At 40.3% G+C, this 24,490-nt stretch overlaps 1 protein-coding gene across 1 annotated transcript in view; it reads left to right on the forward strand.

Moving 5' to 3' along the window:
* The first annotated feature begins 1,408 nt into the window (after positions 1-1,408).
* LOC122553181 (spermatogenesis-associated protein 7-like) overlaps positions 1,409-24,490 on the forward strand; it is a 92,612-nt gene continuing 69,530 nt past the window's right edge. Inside the window, exons 1-2 of the mRNA XM_043696768.1 lie at positions 1,409-1,473; positions 9,138-9,212. Of these exons, the coding sequence (XP_043552703.1) occupies positions 1,410-1,473; positions 9,138-9,212 (139 nt within the window). The 5' untranslated portion in view covers position 1,409. The remainder of the gene's footprint in view (positions 1,474-9,137; positions 9,213-24,490) is intronic.

Consider the following 24,490-nt stretch of genomic DNA (forward strand, 5'->3'; position numbering starts at 1 on the left):
GAGGTATATAGCACAGAAACAGGCCCTTTGGCCCAACTCATCCAAGCTGACCAGATTTCCTAAACTGAATGAGTCCCATTTGCCTTTGTTTAGCCCATAATCCTCTAAACCTTTCCTATTCAAATGTTTTTTTTTTAAATCTGATACAGACTGGACATTGATACTGCAATCATCCACAAACTGTCATTTATTTCAACGGTGGTCAGCTTAATTTTGGTATGGAGGCAAATGAGGTTAAATAATTTTCCAACTAGGTGATATCTAATAAACTCAACAGAGGATGTCTTCACTACACTTCAGAGGGGGCTCTAGTAAAAGACCAAAGATAAAACTTACATTTTAAGAGATTTAGAACAAAGAATAGAATAGTGGAATAGGAGAAACATTTTTACAGAATTGTGAATCTATGGGAATCACCTCCAGGATTAGTGGCAACTTCAGAAAGCATTTCAACATTCATTCTTAATGAAGGGTCATGAGAAAAGAGCAGGTTATTATGTACTTTTTTTTACGAGGATAAATACTATTGTGGAATAGTATTGTGGAACAATAAGGTTGCTTCAGTGTTGTATATTGATGTTGGTGTTTACCTCCACGTGGAGAAAGTGAGGTCTGCAGATGCTGGAGATCAAAGTTGAAACTTTATTGCTGGAACAGCACAGGCCCTAGGGCCTGTGCCCGAAACGTCGAATCTCCTGTTCTCTGGATGCTGCCTGACCTGCTGTGCTGTTCCAGCAATAAAGTTTCAACGTTTACCTCCACGTGAATATTAATCCTAATCATTAACCCGAAGTGAACTATTTTCTCTTCACAGATACTACCTGCTGCATGAGTATTTCCAATATTTTCTAATGTTATTCCTGTATACATGTCCGGTCTGTGTCCCTTAATCCAGCTTTCCCTCCCCTCACCATACTCTTAGTTGAGCTGTTATATTCTCAGATCCTTTGCCGCTCCTCGCTGTAATTTAATAATAAGAACAAAAAGTATCTAATTTCTCTTGGGGAGCCAAGTTTCTGCCGGCGCTTCTGGACAGGTCACGATGGTGCATCGGGGGACAAGTCCAAACAAGCGGCCACTCTCTGCTCCTATCGCCAACTGCGGTCCCACAGGTTGGAAGGTGTTGAAGTGAAGTTTAAGTATCAGTGTTAGAATAAATGACCCAGTACTTTCTGATAGGTTCTGTCTGTGTTTCATTACATTGATTTACAACAACTTTGCGCAATGTGAATATTTGCGTTCGGTAACCAGACGATCAATGACAACTCGGCGTTGGCATGGTGATGAACGTGACATCTAATAGAATTCCAGCCCACAGCACTTTCTAATTGGTCAAATGTCAAGCGTGCCCCACAGTAACCTGTATCTGATTGGTTATTTCCACTGTCCATATACAATCCTGCTGTAACATGATGCCAGCAGCAGGGAAGTGTATAAATCCTTACTGTAAGAAAATAACATCAACTCAAAAGGGTAAGAGAAACGATTTTCACTTTTCAACGTGAGTTAATTTGCAAAATTTTGCTCAGTATAATGCAACATTGAGAATTGATAAAGTTCAGATGTGAAGGATTGTTTTCACAATCAAGTTTATAACGGAGCTGCAACTTTGAAGTTCTTATAGTTTTAAAAACCTGGATTTATTCAGCATCAGCTCCTGAAATTCAGTACTGTAAAAACATTTCCTAACAATAAATTTTATTTTGATTTATAGGTTTACCATATTACCATATCCATTAGCCGGCATTACAAAAAAACGTGGGCAAAGGGAGATTTCCTAAAATAATCTTTTAAATCACGCGAGAGTGTGTTATGTAGCATCAAGTGCATCGATGTTCTTAATTGTTGCACAGAACAGCCTCATTAATGCGCAGCACAAAACTCAGAACAGACCATCGTTTGTACCAGCTTTCTGCTAAAATGATTCAAAACTAATCCATCTCTTTCCATCCGCGTAATATCTTCCATTACTTTACATAGCGAATTTTCCATAAGAGGAAGCAATGGCCTCATTTGGTTTAGCAAATGATGTTATGTTCCAGTCAAACCTCCAATATAAAGATTGTTTCTATTATTTTTAATGACAAATTTCAATTGATGAACCCCTTAACACTGACTCCTCAAATGGAAATGTGCTGTATCTGTCTCCTCCTTCCACAATCTTGTGTCTTCATTAAGCCTTTAAGCATTCTCTTTACTGTTGGTTGAATCTTTTGAGATTATGGTCCAAATACACAAGGTCAGATTATTAGTGAATAATGTTTGGGATTGTGAACCATGGTTTCCCCTGCGGTACCACACTTCCAACCTCTCTCCAGATGGAGCAAAATTTATCCCAACTTTTATTTTTGTGTTGGTCAAGCAACTTTATTTATCCAAGCTCTATTTTTTTCTCATTACAAGTAGTAGTGATTTTCAAGAAGGTAAGTGGACATAAACAGGTGATATTTGGTCATGCCCTATTGTTTTGATCAGATGTAGTGAATGTCTTCTGATATGGAAATCGTGAACACTACTTCTCTTGCAAGATTTCACCAGAGAACCTCTCTGCCTCCATTTGCTTACTGGATCACGTAGATAGCACCCTGAAATAGGCAATTTTGTTTAGGAAGCTTCAGGCCTGTAACTAATTAATCAAATCTTACCAAACAAACAAATCTATTTACATAGATCACCTTATTTCAGAAGAGTGTCTTAGTTATAATCAGCAATCCTATCTTTTTAAAATGAAAGTTTTCTAAAAAAAAGTTTATTTTGTTTCAAGAAATAATAGAACACCAGTGATTAATTTCTGGAGGGATGCTCATGATTGTCTCCCATCAAATTGGCCGAAAGCTTTGACTTTGAGAAGCATTCTTCGAATTTGTGCTATCAGTTTTAACAATAATAAATAGGAAATTCAGGAAGGTACAATGTGTGATGCCAGCTTCCCACTGGTTTGTTGCTGCACTGTTAAAATGGATCAATTCTTCTATTCAAGACCCAAGAATGCTTGACTCAAAGAGAATGTAAATCTGACCATGCCACCTGTTCCTATCTCTACAGTTTCTATTCTGTTTCAAGCTGAAATAACAATAGAAAATTACCTGTAGCTGGGGTCACCACAGCATTCCTGCAATTTAAAATTATTTTAATTTTGTTCATATTATTGAGTGCCCTTTTTTGTCAATATTTTTATTGAGAAAAAGATTTTGAACTTTTTACAAAATTAGAAAATTACTACAAAAGAGCATAACAATCTTATACTATTAACAACAATAACAATAAACAAACAACAACTTTACTCTACAAACAATTTAGAAGAAAAAAAACTACGCAAACTACAATTCAATAAATAACTAAATCCAACAAAACTAAATTAAACCAAATTGAACCAAGGCAAATTAAATTAAGTTACAACACTCGACGCAATCCCACCAAAGCTCCCCACCACTGGGAGCTTCAGTTGGCCTATACACATTTGTTCGGAATTCTTTCTCCCAGGGCAGATGCAACCCTCGTGGCTACACAAAGGTCCTGAGCAATATAGCCGACAAGACTGCATCTATATAGTTCAAAAAGGGCTGCCACATCCTATAAAAGAGTTCCATTTTCTGGTGCACCATTCTTGTAAGGAAGTCCAGGGGGATGTGCTCCATAACTAACCTATGCCACCCTGAGAGTCTTGGGGAATTTTCCGACTTCAAGCTCATCAGGATGCTCTTCCTTGCACAAAATGACAGAATATTAAACAGTTTCTTCCCAAGTGCATCCAAAGAGGGGAGATTTGGCAAACCCAAGATGAGGGACCCCGGATCTACCTTGACCTCAGTTCCTAAGACCCCTTCCAAAACATTCGTGATCGCGCCCCAATACCTATGAAGCTTGTGGCATGACCACAAACAATGAGTAAGAGTGCCAATATCTATTTTACATTTGGGGCAAATTGGGGGCGCTCCTGTCTTAAATTTTGCAAGCTGCTTCAGTGCCAAATAACCCCCATGGAGTATCATCAGTTGCATAGCCTGTTTCCTATTGCAAATCAAAATCTTCCTTACGTTCTCCCACATATCCTCCCACGCCTCTGACGAGATCTCCAGCCCCCATCTTGAGTCCAGATTCTGCACAGTCAATCAATGTCCTTCAAAACACTACCTCCTAATAAATGATTTGGAAATGCCGGTGTTGGACTGGGGTGTACAAAGTTAAAAATCACACAACACCAGGTTATAGTCCAACAGGTTTAATTGGAAGCACACTAGCTTTCGGAGCGACGCTCCTTTATCACCTAATAAATGATAGAGGGTGCGAACTGAGAGAGTACTGGTGGACTGAAGTACACTCCTCTCCACTTCCGACTTAGAGGGACTAACCGTTATTAATGTAGTAATTTTCTGTATAAAGTCCATAATCTGAAAATAAAGAAAGACATCCCTCCTAGATAGTACATCTTTCTGGCTCAACTGCTCAAATGACATCATGACCTCCCCGTCAAATAAATCTCCCATTATGGAGACTCCTCTAAACTCCCAGAATCCATCGATCCTGGCTGGAATCCTAACATTCCTACTATGGAAGTAAAAGGGGACATTTTTCGTGAATTGCCCTCACCTTGTTGCATTATTGTCATGCTTTAACCATGTTGAGGACAATCGGATTTCTGCAATGGTCCATAACAGTCCTCATCTTGTCCATAAACAACAAATTAATGAGGGGGCATTTTGCCTGGGAGGTCTTGATGTCCAGCCAAATTGACCGCAGGTCCTGACAAGCCCAATCAGCCAATAGGATAATCGGGAACTTAATTGGTATTTCTTAAAATCTGGAAAATCCACACTCCCCCCATTCCCTGCAGAAGCTGCAATTTGGCGAGCTTAATAAGAGGCCACTATGATGCCAGATAAAAGAGACAAGACAACTGTGAAGCTTCCGTAGCGCTTGCCAAGGCAGCATCAAAGGGAGCATTGGCATGGGATATAAAAAAACGAGGAAGAGCATTCATTGAGCAGAGCTTTTCTACCCAACCATGATATCGGAAGACCCTTAGCTTCCTTTTTACCTCATCAATGGCCTTCCTCTTATGGATCACAGCTGCAGAAAAGTCTTGGAAAAACATAATTCTTGATCCTTTGTATGTCAGAGCCTGTGGATCCTTCCCCAGTGCTCTAGAAGCTTCCAGCACCATTTGTTTATCTCTATAGTGCTAGGACCGGTCAAACTAGGATTGGTCTGGGGCGCTGGTCCAATTCGGGCCTGTGCACTGTGACCCGGTGGGCCCGCTCAACCCGCACCCGGCCCACCCCGACTTTCAGCTTCAAAAACTGCGGGAGCCATTGCTCCAGAAGCTAACCTTCCTCCTCCCGTTCCGGCAGTCTGATCAAGCGGATGCTGTTCCAACTGTCTCAATTTTCGAGATCGTCGACCTGCTCTACTAAGGCCCATATCTGCCGTTCCAGGGCCTGGACCTGACTCACCAAGGATTGTGCCGCGGTTTCAGAAGCCACGGTCTGCTGCTCCACCTCCACGACGCCCTGCCCAAGACGCAGGATCTCCTGGTCATGCTTCTGCAGCATGGCGTAAATCAGTTCCAGCCCGGTCTGGGTCTCCTCCATCACTGAATCAATCTTCTCTTGGGGTTTCACGAATTCTGAGACCAGGCTGGGCTCCACAGGTAAGTCCCCTGGGGCGTTTGTGGAGGCCAACGCTGTGGCCGCTGACGTATCTGTTGCAACAGGGGAGTGCCCTGCTTGGTGCAATCCTTGCTGTCCTTTTCCCTCAGTCATTTTTCTTAATCAATTACACTAACATTTGGCAATTCTGGGGGTCAAAAACCAATGAGTTTTACCACAATGGGTGAGAAAGGGAGGGTGAATCACCACTTTGTCTAGGTTCTGATGCAGAGCTCAGCAAGGCAGACCAATTGAATCGTCGCCAGCTTGGATCTCTCCATTGAATGCTCTTTTAGATAGCTAAGCATTCATTCAAAAATTATCATTATTTCATTTTGCATGACTGAATTGATTGGGTACTTTATTTATGTCATTTTTTAGCCCTTTCCAGGAAAGCAGCTCCTTTTCACTTTTGGGAATATCTTTCATCCTGACTTCACTGACAAGTTCTAGAAAAATAAACATTGAGAGATAGTCAAGATTGATAGTCAAGAAACAAAGACAACAAAGAATTTTCTTATTTCATTTCAACTTTCAGAGCAGATTTCAAATGTTCTTACCATGTTAAGCATAATGAATGAGTTGTCAAATTTGGATGTAGTATAATCAATTATTGTGATGATGTAAAATAAAATTACAGTATTGTGACCTGACTGACAATTGTTTTTCTATAAACTCTGCTGAGTTCCAGGTGTAAGGCCTTTAATAACATTTTTTGAGGCTTTCATGAGCCTGCTGTTCTATGAATAATGGCTGTACAGTTCTCCACTTTTTATCTACCACTGTTTATTTATACATAAATTACCAGTGGCATCACATAAATAAATTATTTCTTTCAATGAAATATGCTGCCTAATAGTTGCACCTACCAATGTTCATTCAACTTCACCATGTTGTTGGACTAAATCTCTGAAGATTGCCTCCAATGATAATCAGCAAAAACAATTATATTCCAAAGCATCAGTACATATAGATAAGGAAATTAAATGATATATGTTGAAGCTGAATATACTTCACAGTGATGATGATGTATTTGCTCTTGAAAAAGCTGGATATTTTGATTAAAAAAGGAAGATCGCCCACATTTACATGTTCATTATTACCAGAACATTTCAACCCAGTTCTGTCAACATGATTCTAAAATAGAATCTCAAAATTTTAATAAAATGTATTGCAAGATTTTTTGCTGACTAGCATTGAATTGAAGATGAGTGCTCATTATAATACAATCGTAGAATACAAGAGGAGACTATTGAGCCCATCATACCTTTGCTAACTCTTTGAACATGCTTTTCAATTAATGCTACTGTTGTGCTTTTTCCCTATCTCATGCAAATAATTCTATGATCTGTCCAATTCCCCCTTAAGGGTCCTGTTGAATCTGATTCCATCACTGTTATGTCCCCTTTTATTTGTTTTGTATCTCGTAATAACCATCTGTAGAAATGCAATGATTGTTTAACAATCTTCCTCCCATCTTCAAATCTTTATTAGCTTGTGACCTAACTGTTTCCATGCTGCTATGGACTGTATCACATCTTCCAAACTCCATAGACTTCAGCTGATTGAAACCTCTGCTGTCCAGTTCCTAATTTGCACCAAGTCCCATTATCTCTGTGCTTTTTGACTTATGGCTTCTCATTCAAGATCTTTGACGTTGTCAGTTTTGTTTTCAAATCCCTCCATGACGTCATCTTACTATAATCTCCTCAAATCCTGCCACCTTTATATCCACCACAAATTCCAACCTTTTGCATATCCTTCAATTTATTTACTCCACTATTGAAGGTTGTGTCTTTGGTTGTCAAGGGTGAAATCCTGTGCCAGTGATGGGTGTTTCCACAGACATCCTGGAGAACTGTTAAGTTCTCCACATTGCCTTTTTCCAAAAATGTTCACTGATAGTACCTGTCAATCATGAATTCAACAGGACCATAGTGGGCCTTTCCCTGGGATCAGGACCCCGGGTGCAGAGGTCACAACTGCTGAGTGTTTCTGGCCAATTATAAGGATTTTGGACAGTAGTGCCATTGTTGAAGTTGTATTGCAGCCATAGTGTAAAGCATCAGAGGCCAAGTCCCAGTCAAGGGGTGAGCATTAATGGCAGGGGATCTTAACAGTGGTGTCTGTGGGGAAATGGGGAGCTTAGGGGATTCAGCAGTAAGGCACGGTAGGCTGTCTGCCAAGTCCTTACTTCATGATTTAATAATCTTTGTGCATTTGAACGAAGAATCATTCTTCCCATGTACTAGCAATTAAACACACAATGATTTGTTTGCTTTACATATCGCATGATTCGCCTTCCCCAAAACTGAGATAACATCTTGAGTGAGGTGATGAGGCTGCTACAATTGGCTGCAGGGACGGAAGACCATCTCCTGATCTTTCCAACATGGATTTGTACAGGACAGAGGTGGGTCCCTACCCACTTTCCTGCCACTTGACTAAATGCCACCACCACCAAAGTTGGCATGGGGATCCCCAGACCTCTCAAATTCCTTACTAAACCTCTTCTCTCTTTCCTGCTACAAGACAGTCTTTCAAACCCACCAAATTATTGATCCTCTGTTCTAAAATCCCTCATTAGGTAAATCTTCAAAGCTCTGTACCCCAGAGGGTTAAGGAAGCTCAATTATTAAGTAAGCTCAAGAAAGAGATTGATAGATAGTTGCTAATAACATCAAGGGGCATGGGGATAGTGCGGGAATAAGGAATGGAGAGTGATGATCTGCCATGATTGGAATGGTAGAGCAGGCTCAAAAGCTGAAAGACCTGCTGTTTCTCTAATAATCCGATATGGTTCAATATTGAATTCTGATAGTTAATACTTCTCTCATGTACTTTGCAACATTTTAGCGTATTACAATTTTTATGTAAATACAAGTTAGTGCTAAACACTCCCTTTATTTATTGAGTCGTAATTAGATTAAACTTAATTTTAGTATTTATAAATGTGGTATAGTGAGCATTACAGTATCATGGATACAAAAGGGGTGTTTCCATGACCAGCCTTCTAGCAAGGAACAGTCCTGGAAGGAAGCACATCCATAAACACACAGGAAGCATTAAGAAACAGCTTATTTGTGTCACTCCTAAAAATGACAATGTAGTGCTCCTAGTTTAAAAAAAAACATTGAAAGCTGGAAGATATGGTTTGGTAAAATTGAACTGCATAAATATTAAATCACGTACTGCTACAGTAAATCAGTAATAGCTGTGAAATGTGTAAATCCACATATCTCCAATTGATTTCTGAGTCACAGCATTTTTTGGTGTAAATAGAAAAATGATGTGATTGGCACGGAAATACATTTTGTTCTTGAAAGGCTGCTTTAATCAAACAGCTTGATAAATTGAAAATTTTCAATAAGTTGGGAAACTTGGGAGTGTTTTTTTTTAAACTTTTATTAACAGATACCAGGATTGCTTAGTTGAAGTATAACAAATTTGCGTGTCACCATTTGCATGTGCTGTTTTCTTGTCATTTAGGACTTCAGTCAGCCATGACTCCTAAGCACTCTCTGATGGGACCATTTAAGGGACATATGTGCATAAAGAGCAGTCGTAAGTATCATGATATTAAGAAGCTGAAATCAAGTAAAAAAAACTGGATACTGAGTTCACTGAATAAATTATCCATCTAACATGTTCTTTTTTATCAAATATACTCAACATCTGTGCAAGAAATATTTACAAAAATAGAAAATGGCCCAAAAATATTTTACTGTGCCCAAGCTGTTATCACAATCAAGTTAGTTTTTTCAGACTTGACGTTGTACTAATATGAACAGGAGAACTCCATTCATCTCCACAAGATGTCCTAAGGCTGGTCCGATCCGTTATCATCATCTGCTCCTGTGGCCTTTCCACCTCCCCACATACTCCCCCATGTTCCCAAAGGATGTATCTGAGAGCCATTGATATTCAGGCAAGTGACCTGAAACTCTACAAAATTGACCACACTATTTCTGGAAACGTGATAGGTGCCAACAAGTGTTTGAAATGAGGCCTAATACCAAATTCCAAGCTGACCTTTGGTCTCCTTGTGGTAGTGCATTTTGCCTGCTGATTCTTGATTTAGGTTACACTAGCAAAAGAGTGCAAGTCAGGGGATAACAAGCAATGGTGCAAGACTTCCCATTCATTTAAATTTAAGGGACCCTTCAATGGACCAAACGAAACCACCTCAAAACATGTCAAGGAGATAGCCTACACCCGGACCTTTTCTTATTTTAAAGGCAAGTGCCAGTCCTTGCATTCTGGATGTAATTTGATTGGTAAAACAGAATTGAAACAAAACACACTATCAAAATACAGATAAAATAGAAATAAAAGAGAATTGGCGTAACTGTAATGCTATCAAAATACTTAACAAAACAATAAACTGCTCATTAACTGTTCCAATATAGTAACATCCCATAAACACACCCATGGCAAAGGCAAAGTCAGTAAAATAGATTGACTCACATGCAACTCTAACAGCAGGAAGAGAACCCAAACTTTTATCTATAGCAAAGATAGAAATGTAGCAGCTTTCACAATTCCAACAGCTACTGAAAACTAAATTCAAAATCCTGATTCTGTGGGAGCATGATCTCACCCATTCAGGCTGCTTCTGTTGTTCAATGCTTAAAAAAAAGGCCTTACAAGCTGTTTACTTTATTAGTTTGAAGCAGATCACATGCTACCTCTGTTCAACCTCTCTTCACAAAAGAAACACTGGACAAAATACATCTCTTTAAGGCATAGATCTGTCACAACAGTGTTAGAGCATAAATCAGGTGGAAGACTGATTATGCAAATCAGTATGCTACACTGGTGAAAGAACATCTCAGGCACTTTTCATGAATGAAAATTCATAAATGAATGAAGAGGAGGCTGAGTGATTTGTTCTAGACTTCCCCATAGTTTAAAGGGTTTGCTTACTGGTGGTTTGGGCTTACTGAGTATAGCTTTCGGCAGGTGGCACAAACAGACTTTGCATCTAGTTTGGAAGGATGTCAAAGATCATAGACCCAGTCTTCAGTTACAGGGAGTAAAATGACAGAAAAGTCTTTTGTGAAAATATTTTCAGTCATTTAATTGATACATATTCTGTTTATTGGTCTGGTTTCCTAATTACTCATCCTGACTTGATTCTTTAACTCAATGCTCTTTAAAGTGCGATGATCAAAATAGGATAGCTAAGTGTGAAACATGAAGTAAACATTTCACAATAGTAGGTACAGGCTATTGTACTTTCTTCAGGCTGTAAATAAATGTTGTCAAATTGTGTTAATCACCATTGCGTATCTTTGAGTTTTCATTTGATTGAAATCTGTAGGTTTGAACTGTTTGGAGTTCTAAAACCTCATTCAAATGAGCAAGACTGGCCGATGCGCCTCCTTGGATCATTACAGACATGAATAGGTCTGTATAACAGACTACAGGAAATTGAAGTTAGGCTAGCAGAATAATGAATAATTAAAGGCTTGTCTCTACTCACGCACACCAGGCCACTCAAAAATGAATCCATAATAATTTTTTTAAAATTTCTACAGAAACTCTGAGTGCAGATGGCTTTTATTCACCTAAAAATATTTTCAACATTCAAATAATATTTTGATGCACGAGGAGTTCTAATTCCCAAAAAATGGGTTGTACAATTAAAATCAATGAATTTTTAATCAGGACTACATTCCATTTTTAACATGTTTGCATCTAAGTTTAATGGGGATGTGTCTAGATTCTTATGAGAAGCTATTTGACAACATCAGGATTTACTTATTACAGAGACATGAATACGTATTAACATAGTTAATCTCCTTGATGGTCATTAATGCGTTCCTTGTTAATTGGTTTTAACGTTGCTCCCAATTTAACATGTGCAGAGAAAACAGCGATTGGACTGAGTTGTAGTTCTGGCAGGTATTTAAATCTACCGTTGTCCTACCTGAATTTAAACATTTTCACACTTCATCGTGGGTGTCATAGTTCATACTGGAAACTTTTAGCAGTGATTGGTTTGTAATATTGGTCTGTAGATGTTGGACAGCACACCAAAATACAAAGAACACCACTGACCACAGCAGTGACAACATCCTGTGGTAGTCTTAGAATTAAAGTTTTAACTGTAGAAAATAGTTTAAATTCCATGGAAATATGCTGGGAGATTGGATTTGAGGAGATGGAGCAGGTGGAGAAACTTAAAACAAGTTATGACCTAGCTGAAAGCAGGAACTCTAAAGGAAAATATAGAAAGGAAACTGACACTCTCTCAGTGTAAAGAAGTAGAAACTGTTCTGACTTCAGACTGCCCAGAAGTTTCGGTTTCCAGGATTTTAAACTACAATTCTATTCCCCACTCCCACCCAACACACTTAACACCATTCAGACTCCTCCTTCTTGTTAACATTAGTGCCTACTATTTAGTTTGTCTACGCATTTATGTTTGTTTGTAATTACAGGCTAAATCTAACTTTTTTGTCTAATCGTTAATTTAATTGAGTTTTATGGAGGTTTTCTCTCTGTGAGACCTACTGATATTTCTCACCAAACTCACCTTATTAACCACCTACCACACCCAAAAGATACCTCCTTAGTTTGAGGTCACCTCATTTCTATCACTGACGGTAGCCAAAAGAATTTGCTACTTACCAATATCCCAGAATAAAAGGACATTCCTGGCATCCACACCATCTTTAAAATACCAATACATACCCAGTCCAAGTGCTGGGAGTCTGGAATAGCCCTGCACAGTTCATCACCTATTCCTTGGTCATGACTGTTCAGGAAAAATTGGCACACACTTTACGTACAGGTACCCAGGTGTTCCAGTCAATGGAGTGGTGAAGAGGCAAGCTAGTCTCATTCCCCCTTATTTTATTTGTTCATGGGACATAAGTGTAGCTATTAGTCAGGATTTATTGTCCATCCTTAATTGTCCAGAGGGTAGTTAAAAGTCAACCGCATTACTGTGGTTCTGGAGTCACATGTAGGCTAGATCAGGTAAGGTTGGAAAATCTCCTTATGTGAAGGGCATTAGTGAACGAGATCTCTTTTTACAACAATCAACAGTGGTTGCAATTGTACCAGCTTTTAACTACAGATTTTATTTAATTCAAATTTCATCATCTACCATGGTAGAATTTGAACCCATGTCCCAGCTTGTGGTTCTGAATCATTCCAGTGATATTACCACTATCACCACCTTCCTCTGCACATCTCATCCATGTCAGCCAAGTAAGTAAGTACTATTATTCATTCAGAGCAGCTCTCACATAAACCCCACTTTCAGTGTCTTTCATTGCATACAATTATAACCCTTGGCTGTGATGGTTTCTCTCTTTTTTTGTCCTGCAGATTAAGTGTATGTCCACTGTCTCAATGTCAAGTGGGCTGCCATGCAAGGATAGCCCTCCAGCATCTCTGAGAATGAAGCCCCAGGGGAAGAATTAACTGGCTGCCTTCTCTCCCCACCCCATCAAACAACCTCCAACCACCACCCCCAGCTCAAATCCTAACACGTTGTTGGGAATCTTTGCTAAATTACAGTTGGGAGCACATGCTGGTGAGCAGATGACTGCCACATCTCTGCTGCTGACTCCTGGAGGTGAAGGAAGAAGCGTTCAAGGTCATTGCCAGAGACCAAGCACCTGCTCAGTCAAAGGCAAGAGGGGACCTAGTGGTGTTTGCATACAGAGGCTTGGTGCATGTGCACAGCACAAGCGAACACAGAAACACCAAGTGTTTTGTGGCAGACAATGGCCTTGATAATCCAAAGGTACTAGACTGCAACTACACCATGGGGACCCAGTTGACTCAGGCATCTGATTGGCTGGCTGCCTCCAGGGAGAGGTTGATGGCTGCTAGCGAGAGCCAGGTTCAGCATCCTCAGGGTCTGTTAGAGTTGAACACAGATCTGCACCCCATTGCTCTAGTCAATGGTCCTCAGCACCAATGTTAGGGAGATGGGGAATGGGCCACCTTGACCTTACAGTTCACAGGTCAGTTCCAGCTGGAAGAGGAAACATAAACAGACCTTGCAGAGATTTCCTAACAGGAGACTCTTGAGATTGATGGACATTTTCTCCTCCAGCCTGCTTGCAACCTCACATGTGAAACAGTTCAAACCAGGGAGTGTGTACTTCTCTCTGACAAGGACAGACTCAGCATATTGAACCTTCTAACCACAAATGTCTCCAGGGTCACCCAATAAAACTTCCAAGATCAATGGTCTCCACTGCAGAACAGGCTCCCTCCAACCCAGCTACAGAACCTGAGCTGCACCTTGATAAAAAAAAACAGACAAGGGTGGCATTTCACTGGAATTAAAGTCTCACGTCTGTTAAAACATGCTCAGAGTGTCACTACATCTATTTGTGTTTCTGTGTAGCTCCTATTGTAACTGTCACACCTTGAGACCACATACCAGTTTGCATGCATGATGTGCTATGGAGAAGTTGCTGCACCATTTTGTGTGCAACGTGAACATCACATTTAGAAAGTTCTCCAGATGTATAGGTATTAGTACAGCAACGTGGTCTCAGTAGAAAAAAGTTGTCATTTTCCAATGAAATGATCAACAATGTTTGGGCCTGGGAGGTGTACAGCACACAATGAGCCAATGACCATAAGACATAGAGCAGAAATTAGGCTATTCGGCCCATTGTGTCTACTCCGCCATTCAATCATGGCTGATAGGTTTTTCAATCTTATTTTCCAGCTTTCTCCCCGTAACCTTTGATCCCCTATGCAATCAAGAACTTAGCTATCCCTATTTCAAATATACTCATTGACCTGGCCTCCATAGCCTTCTGTGGCAATAAATTCCATAGATTTACCACTCTTTGGCTAAATGCATAGGTGTTTCAAGGAAGAGGAGGCTGCAGGTGTGTATCCTATACAGTGAATGGGTCTATACGTAGAGTTATCGTCCTTTGAAGGATATCACATTGCTTGGTTTTGCAGTCCCCTCCCCTAACCAGGTTAAGGTACTTAGCTTGCCAAATGCAGATGTGGTTGCAGAAATCAATGTTTCTCACCACTGCGCAGTTGCAAGTTCCAGAGTGACAGCCAGTGACAGCAAACATTTACATGGTTAATTTCCAGAGTCCATTTTCAAGTGTCAGTGAGATCCAGAACATTAAAATCCCTTTTTTCACAGCACTTCCCATGAACGCTAAAAGCATTGCATCTCTTCTGGTGCCTACTCAATCCATCATGAGCATTCCACACCCCCAAGCCGCTGGTATATGAAGTGCCCATGACAGGCATAAGCATGTACTGATCTGTTTGGAAGACAGCATGATCCTTACTGTCAGTGACTCCTTTCCCACATGCCCTCAGCCCCATCCATGTTTTAATAGATGCTACCTTTACATATACAGTTGCTCCCTTCAAGTTTGTCATCTGTCCTGCCTCCCAGCCCTAATCCCCTAATCCCGAATCACCTTCCTATCGCAGCAGCCCCTTTCTCCCATCCTCCTTACCCCTTGACTATATTGGAGGGACATGACAAACAGACTGCAGCCCACCCGCTTGAACAACTTACCTGGAGAGCCCCAGACAAGAAGTACCTGTATGCATGTACATCACCCCAACTATGCTAGTGCTAGCTCCTGGATGGCCCACTATGGAAACACTATGCTGGCCTACTGCCCGGACTGCAAAGGCACAGACCCCTGGACCAAGACTATCCTGACAGGCCTTTGACTATGGCAAAGCTCCTGATTTGAGGTTGGAGGCTTTCCGTGACCTGTTGTTTCTGGACCTCCTGACTGATGCACATCTCCATGGACTTCACTTAGACGTAAGACATAGCTGTTTACTTGAAGCACATGCAGTATGTTTGCCATGTAAACTCCTAGCAGATGGTGTAGGTATGATGAGAGTGACGTAGCAACTTGCTGTACAGCACCCTGTGTGGATGAGGAACAGAGCTGTAGGGAGGATGAGCCAACTGTTTAGATCAGAGTGGTGCTGGAAAGCAGATCAGGTAGCATCTGAGGAGCAGGAAAATCAATGTTTCAGACAAAAGCCCTTCATCAGGCCATGGCACCGTGGTACAGGAGCCATTCAAAAGGGGGAAGCAAAAAAACAAATGGTAATTGTAGGGGATTCTATAATTAGAGTAATTGACAGCATCCTTTGTGAGCCAGATCGTGAGTCTCGCTTGGTGTGTTGCCTGCCTGGTGCCAGGGTAATGAACATCTCTGACTGGCTTGAAAGGATATTTGAGAGGGACGGGGAGGATCCAGGTGTTGTAGTCCATGTCGGGACAAACAACATAGGAAAGCCTAAGAAAGGAGATCTGTTTGGGGATTATCAGGAAGTAGAAACTAAATTAAAGAACAAGTCCTCAAGAGTTATAATCTCCAGATTACTATCAAAGCCATGTGCAAATTGGCATAGGGACATGGGAAGAAGGGAAGTAAACCTGTGGCTAAAAGGGTGGTGCGGAAAAGAAGGTTTCCATTTCATAGGGCACTGGCATCAGTATTGGAACAGGAGGAATCTGTACTGTTGGGATATTCTGCACCTGAACCAAGCTGGGACCAATGTTTGAGGGAAAAGGGGAAATAGGGTGGTCAACACGACTTTAATCTAGAAAGTTGGGGGGGGGGGGGGGCGCTGCAGGGGAGGTGAAGGGAAGGGTAAAACTCCCAATAGGAAACAAAGAAGGTTAACGTCTGTTGGGGCAGATTCAACTGCGTGGAAGCGCTTGACAAATATGAAAACACAGGAGAACTCAGGAGATGTTATTAAAGTCTCCAGAACACAAAATAGGATAGAGTATTTGGAAAGGATTAGGAATCAAACTTCAAGCACACTGGATAAAGGGATGGCGATGAGAAGAGGGCCGGTCAATACACGATTGAATGTGTTGTATCTGAATGCACTCAGTATACAAAATAGGTAAATGAGCTTGTGGCACAGATTGAAATTTTACAGGTATAATGTGGTGGGCTTCATGGAGATGTGGCTGTAAGGGGATCAGGACTGGGAGCTAAATGTCGAAGGATATACGTTCTATTGATAAGACAGGCAGGTGGGCAGAGAGGATGGGGTTGCCTTATTAGTAAGAAATTAAATTAAATCAATAGCAAGAAATGACGTAGATAATGAAGAATCCATGTGGGTAGAGTCGAGGAACCACAAAATTTAAAATAAACCATAATGGGAGTTATGTATAGGCCTCCAAACACTAGTCAGGATATGGAGCACAAGATACCCCAGAGATAGTAAAGGTATGTAAGAAAGGCGAGGTTACAGTGACCATAGGGGATTTCAATATGCAGATGGACTGGGAAAATCAGGTTGGTAGTGGATCGCAAGAAAAGGAATTTATGGAATGTCTGCGAGTTGGCTTTTTGGAGAAGCTTGTGGTGGAGTTCATGGGGGAACAGTCAATACTAGATTTAGTCATGTGCACTAAGACAGACTTGATAAAGGAGCTTAAGGTGAAGAAACCCTTAGGAGGCAGTGACCTTAATATGATCGAATTTACTCAGCAATTTGAGAGGGAGAAGCTAGAATCTGAGGCCATTGTATTACAGTTGAGTAAAAGAAATACAGAGGCATGAGGGAGGAGCTGACCAGAATTGACTGGGAGTGGAGCCCAGCAGGAAAGCAATGGCAGGAGTTTCTGGGAGTAATTCGGGATACACAGCAAAAATTCATCCTTAGGAAAAAGAAGCATACTAAAGGGAGGACGAGGCAACTGTGGCTGACAAGGGAACTCAGGAGCAGCGTAAAAGCAAAAGAGAAAGCATATGATGCAGCAAAGGGCAATGGGAAGCCTACAGAAACCAACAGAGGACAACTAAAAAAGAAATAAGAAAGAAGAAGATTAAATATGAGAGTAAGCTAGCCAGTAATATAAAAGAAGATTGCAAGAGTTTGTTTAGATATATAAAGGGCAAAAGAGAGGCAAAAGTGGACATTGGGTCACTGGAAAATGATGCTGGAGAATTAGTAATGGGGAACAAAGAAATGGCGGAGGAACTGAACAAGGACTTTGCATCAGTCTTCACGGTAGAAGATATGAGTAACATCCAAAAGATTTAAGAGAGTCGGCGGGTAGAGATGGGTACGGTGGAGAAGGTGCTGGAAAAACTGAAAAGCCTGAAGGTGGATAAATCACCTGGACCAAATGGACTACACCCCAGAGTTCTAAAGGAGATAGCTAAAGAGATACTAGCGGCATTAATGGTTATCTTTCAGGAATCACTGGATTCAGGGAGGGTCCCAGAGGATTGGAAAATTGCTAATGTAACCCCCTGTTTAAGAAGGGAGTAAGGCAAAAGACAGGAAATCCCAGATCGATTAGCCTGACCCAGGTCAATGGTAAGATTTTGGAGTCCCTTGTGAAGGATAAGATTTCTGAACACATGGTAGTGCATGGTAAAATAGAGCAAAGTCAGCATAGTTTCATCAAGGGGAGTCACACCTGATAAATCTGTTAGAACTCTTTGAGGAGGTAATGAGCAGTTTAGATTAAGGAGAGCTGTTGGATGTTATGTCAGAAGGCCTTTGACAAAGTGCTGCACTGGAGGCTGTGAGTAAGATAAAAGCAGAGGCAAAGGCAAAGTACTGTCAGAGGCAAAGTACTAACATGGATAGAAGTTTGACTGTCTGGCAGAAGGCAAAGAGTGAGGATAAAAGGGTCCTTCTCAGGATGGAAGCTGGTGACTAGTGGCGTTCCGCAAGGCCCTGTGTTGGGACCACAATTTTTCACTTTATACTTTAATGATCTAGATAAAGGAACTGAGGGAATCCTGGCTAGGTTTGCAGATGATACAAAGATATTTGGAGGGACAGGTAATATTGAGGAAGCAGAGAGGCTACAGAAGGACTTGGACCGATTAGGAGAGTGGACAAAGAAGTGGCAGATGGAATACAACGTGGGAAAGTTTGAGTTCATGGACTTTGATAGGAAGAATAGAGGCATAGACTATTTTCTCAATGAGGGGAAAATTCAGAAGTCTGGAGTGCAAAGGGATTTGAGAGTTCTAGTCCAGGAAACTCTTAAGGTAAATTTGCAGGTTGAGTTGGCAGGCAAATACAATGTTGGCATTTATTTAAAAAGGACTAGAACATAAAAGCAGGGATGTACTTCTGAGGCTTAATACTGCTCTGGTCAGATTACATTTCAAGTATTATGATCAATTTTGGACCCCATTCCTCTGGAAGGATATACTGGCCCTGGAGCAGGTCCAGAGGAGGTTCACAAGAATGATTCCAGGAATGAAAGGCTTAACATGTGAGGAACATTTGAGGACTCGGGTGTATACTTGATGGACTTTAGAAGGAATAAGGGGGGATCTAATTGAAACATACAGAATATTGAACAGCCTAGACAGAGTGAACATTGGGAGGATGTTTCCATTAGCAGGAGGGACTAGGACCCAAGGACACAGGTTTAGAATAAAGGGAAAACCCTTTAAATGGAATTGACAATAAAACTTCTTCAGTCAGAGGGTAGTGAATCTATGGAATCCAGTGCCAAAGAAGGCTGTGTAGGTCAAGTCATTGAGTATATTTAAGGCAGAGATAGATAGGTTCTTGATTGTCAAGAGGATCAAAGGTTAGCTGGAGAAAGCAGGATAATGGGGTTGATAAACTTATCAGACATGACTGAATGGCAAAGAAAACCCAATGGGCCAAGTGGTCTAATTTCTGCTCCTTTGCCTGTTGGTCTAAAATGTTTGCCCTATTACTAAAAGACTGCCGACCAGCAAGACCAGCAGCCTGTCGCCGTACTAAAAGACAAGGCAGGGATGCTGTGAGCATGCACATAGGCATTAAGTCAGTGAAAGCTCAGAGGGCAATTGAGTAGCTCAGAGATGCAGCCTGCTCTAGTATGTGAGCTGGATGTGTGTCCCTACAAGTGTCCATCTGCAGCATTGTAATTATAGGCGCTGGTGTGCTCCAAAATGCAGCTTTAAAGTGCAGAAGTGTTCTGCAATTAGCTTGGAGACATGTCATGAGAGTCTGTGCGACTCTGATTGTTGGATTCCAATGTTTGTTAGCATGATGTGTGTGCAGCTGACGACCTGGAACATGCCTTAAGACGTTGCTGGCCGTATAAGTGACTAGATAGGATTTGTTGTTGTCTAGTTTCCTGGTGGTGATTGGTAGACAAAAACCTGAGGTAAGATTCAGTGTTAATGAGGCTATTGCTAAGCAAAATCACCATTAATCTGCATCTCCCCACTCCCTATCGAGAATCTCATTTCAATACTGCCAGATCTGCTAAGATTTTCTAGAAATTTCTGTTTTTGTTTCTGATTTCCTGCATGTGCAGTTCTTCACTTTTTTGCTGTAGTGCATATTTTTGTTCGATATGATGTGAGCTAAGTGTTCGTAATGAGCGTTTAGTTCATTTCAACATAAGAATCAAGTTTGAAACTTGCAAATAATAAGTTTATGAATCCTTTCTTAATCTTCTCGACCTCTAATATAGAATTTTTAAACGTTTAGATTAGGAATAATGAAGAAAAAAATTGCAATTATGAAGTCCATTACATGGTATCCCAACCTGCTTTCCAGTCATTTAAACACTGCGATGTAGATTCACCTGTAATAGAAAGAACACAGCAGCCAGTTTTCCACAGAGGAAACTGAAGAGATAAATGACCAACTAATAGTTTTTAAGTGATGTTAATGAAAGGGCAAATATTGGCCAAAACTGGAGGGAGGTTTCCTGCTTTTTTCAAAAAGGTGCCATGACATCTTTCCGTTCACTTGAAAATGTAAACAGGACACTAGTTTAAAGCCACAGGTTGAAAGGTGACATTCCAATAGTGCGTCAACCTTTCAGTGTTATGCTGGATTTTCAGCCTAGATTTTTGTGCTTAGTCTCCAGAATGGAACTATGAACCCACAAACTTTTGATTCAGAGATATGATACTGAGCTCCAATGCTTCCTCAACTGACAGCAGAGAGTATGTTTTATTATGTTTTCTGCCTTCATATTCCAATAAATTTCCAATCTCAATAGAATTATATGAAAATAAATGTTTTTGCTGAGCAATATAACAAGTGTGACTGCAGGCATAACTTTATATTAATATTTGTATCTGATCTTTTACACATCTTGCAATTTTCTGCTAATATCAGGTATGCTAATATGTTTTATCTATTTGCATGTTCATTAAAATCTTCATTTAGTATTATTCCTTGGTGATTATGTGAGCATTCACTCATGATGAATTATTTCTTTTAGCTGTTTTCACTTATTCAAAGATTTAAGGAATCAATGCAGGGGGAAAAGATGCTGTGAACTGAAATGAATGATGCATCTTTGTGCAACATTGTGTATACTTAATGAATTGCTGAGACAATTCATTTTTTAAACTTTTGTCTGACAAGTGAATTGCTTGCTTCTATTCAACACAAGAACTGGGATCAGCAGTAACAATTTGTTTGCTCTGCCATTCAATATTATCCTCACTGATCTTGGGCTTCAACTCCACTTTTCTGTCTGCTCCCCAAAGGCCTTGATTCCCTGAGAGGTCAAAATCCGTCTATCTCTACCTTGATCCTAATCAATGATGGACACTCACAACCCTCTGGGGCAGAATATTTCAAACATTTATAACCCTTTAAGGGAAGTACTTCTTCCACATCTCAGTGTTAAATGATTCTGAGTAGATTCCTGGGCTGGTAGAAACAATCCCTCAGCACCTACCACATGAAGCTCCTTCAGAATCTTGTTCATTTTACTAAGATTGCCTGTCATTGTTCCAAACTCCAGCAAATATGACCCAATTTTTGCAGCTTCTCATCATAAGACAAATCTTTAATCTCTGGGACTAATTTAGTGAGCCCTCACTGTACAGATTCCAATGCAAAGATATAATCAATTAAATGTGGTGATCATGACTACACACAGTACTCTAAATGTGGTCTCACCAAAACACTATAAAATTGCAGCAAGTTTTCTTTATTCCTTCATTCAATCTCCTTGAAATAAAGGGGACTTGTGTTTGCCATTTGCTTTCCTAAAAGCTTGCTGCAGCTGCAGGCTATCATTCTGCATACCTTGTCTGAGCATACCAACGTCTTTTAAATATCTATATTTACAAGTTACATACCTTTCTAAAAGAAATCTCCTATTCTCATAACTAAAGTGAATGACTTTACACTTCCCTACATTAAGATCTATTTGCTACCTTGTTCTCCAAGCACTTAACTTTGCAAGCTCTTTACCTTCCACTTTGTTTTTTACTTTATCTTTCCACATAGCATTGTGTCATTAGGAAACCCAGATACATTACTCTCTTCATCTCTTCATCTAAGTCACTGATGCAGATTGTAAATAGCTCAGGGTCCAGCACCAATCATCTGTTACTCCATTGGCCACATCCCAACAACTTTGAAGATGTCTTGTTTCTACCACTTTCTACTTCCTGTACACTAACCGATCCTCTGTCCATACAGTCTGCTGTAATGCGATAGTTCTGTTCTCATGCAATCCTGTGTTATAAGAAAATTGTGCAATCACAGCACCTTTTAAACAATGGGGCCAGAATCACGTTATAACCAATACACACTTTAAAACTTTGCACTTTAGAAACAGTGTCCCCAATTCATCACTTGTATTATAGTGAATTCAGGTTAACAAATTACACTTTATAGCAGAATGACCTGTAAAAATATATTATCCTCAACATGATGAACCTTTATCTTGCTTATCAATATCTGTTCAGCACCCAATCAAACACCATTTAGAAATCAGAGTATATTGCATCTGCTAGTTCCCCTTTATTTTCCTTACTGATTACATTCTCAAAAACTACAAGAAAATTGTCAAACAGGATTTTCCTTTTAGTAAAATCGTATTGACCTGTTTGAAGTATATTATGCCTTTCTAAGCATATTGTTAAGACCCCCTTGGTACTACATGCCAGCATTATCCCAATTGATATTAGATTAACTGAGCTGTTGTCCCATGTTTTCTCCTTGTCTCCTTTTTGAAAAGTGATCCAATACTTGGCAACTTTTAATCTAATGGAACCATTTCCGAGTCCAAGGAATTTAGGAATATAACAGCTAGTCATCCATAATCTTGGTGTTTATCTTTTTTGGAATACTGGACTATAGACCATTGGGTTCTCAGGATTTGTCAGATTTTAGTCCCTTGCTTTCTGCAATTTTTTTTTCTCTCTCTGTCAATATTCATTTCCTTATTGTTTTTAGCCCCTAAATTGCTGTTTGCTCTGTGTCTCTGAAACTTGTGTCTCCTTCTGTAAAGACAGGTATCAAATAAAACAAGTGCAATAACATTAAACGTCAGTGACTATTCTATTGCTATTACTCTATCCCACACAATGCCGTCAGGATATCATCCTGAGATTTTAAGTTATTGTCTCAGTCTATATTTTCAAATTGAGGAAAACTGTTCAATTAAGAAATATTAGCAATGGCTCAGTGATTGCATTCTTGCCTGTGAGTCAAACAGTTTAGATCCCATCCAGGACTTGAGTACATAATGTTGACTGTCACTTCAATGGCACTGAAATATTAAATTGAATCCATGTGGATGTAAAAGATCTCATGACAAATTTGAAGAAAAGCAGGGCAATTCTCCAGATGCCCTGGGTAATATCCATCCCAAAAACAGAATTAAGTGTGGATTATTTGGTCATGCATCTCACTGCTCTTTGCCAGACATTGCTGGTCAGACATTGCCTGTTGTGCTTGCCTACCCTGACTAAGCTTCCAAATTAATTCAATTATTGTGAAGCACTTTGAAACATCCTGAGCATATAAATGCTACTATCTTTTGTTTTTAATTTTAGAAAACAGAAAATAATTATTACATGAACGATTTCTTAAACTTTCAAAAGCACCAAACATTTCCTGAAATGAATGCTAGCTATTATTTCGCACCTAATATCTGTGTAGTTCAGTTGATGAGTTAAATATTCTTCTGAATACTAACAGCACAACACTGGCTCATCTATACTAATTTTTGCATCAGTTCAATTTTCAATGTCATATGCATGTAAAAATATATCATTATTCAATACTTGTTGTTTTATTTACTTCCAGAATTTGGGCTTCACTGGCTGGTCCAACATTTGTTGCCCATCCCTAGTTGCTAATGAGAAGGTAGTAGTGAGGAAGGAAGGTAGTCTTCTTGAATTGCTGCAATCCATTTGGTTTAGGTACATCCACAATCCCATTATGGAGGGAGTTCCAGGATATTGACACAGCAACACTGAGGTTTTAGATTTCCATTTCCGGATGGTGAGTGTCTTAGAGGGCAGCTTGCAGATGGTGGTGTTCCCATGAAACTACTGCCCTTGCCCCTATGCATGGTAGTGATCATTTATTTAGAACTGCTGTCTGAGGAACATTGGTAAATTTCTGCAGTGCATTTTGTAAATGGTACATACTGCTGCTTCTGTGCATCGATGGTGTGGAGACTGAATGTTTGTGGATGTGGTGTCAATCAAGCAAGCTATTTTGTCCTAGATGGTGTCAAGCTTCCTGCTGTTGGAGTTGCACTAACCCAGGCAAATGGGGAGTACAGAGGAACCTCGATTATTGGAATGAGATGGGCGGGCCATATTTCCTTTGGATAATTGATTATTCGGTTATTTGATTCAATGCCTCTCCTCTTGGGCTTGGAGTTTTCTGAAGTTTCCTTTTTCCTCGCTCTGCCTGCCTTGCTCTCTGTCTCAGGGTTTGTTTCTGAGCAGACACACACTTGTGTGTAAGGGGCCAGCAGCATTGCTGAAGCCTCCCACTTTCCCCCCCACCACCCATCAGTTCAATGGGATTGACACAGCGAACACTTGCTAAGTCCGCTCCCCGTTCAGGAGACTAGGCAGCAGCACACCATCTGCGAG

Source organism: Chiloscyllium plagiosum, chromosome 9 (genome assembly GCF_004010195.1).
Source record: "Chiloscyllium plagiosum isolate BGI_BamShark_2017 chromosome 9, ASM401019v2, whole genome shotgun sequence".
Lineage (NCBI taxonomy): Eukaryota > Metazoa > Chordata > Chondrichthyes > Orectolobiformes > Hemiscylliidae > Chiloscyllium > Chiloscyllium plagiosum.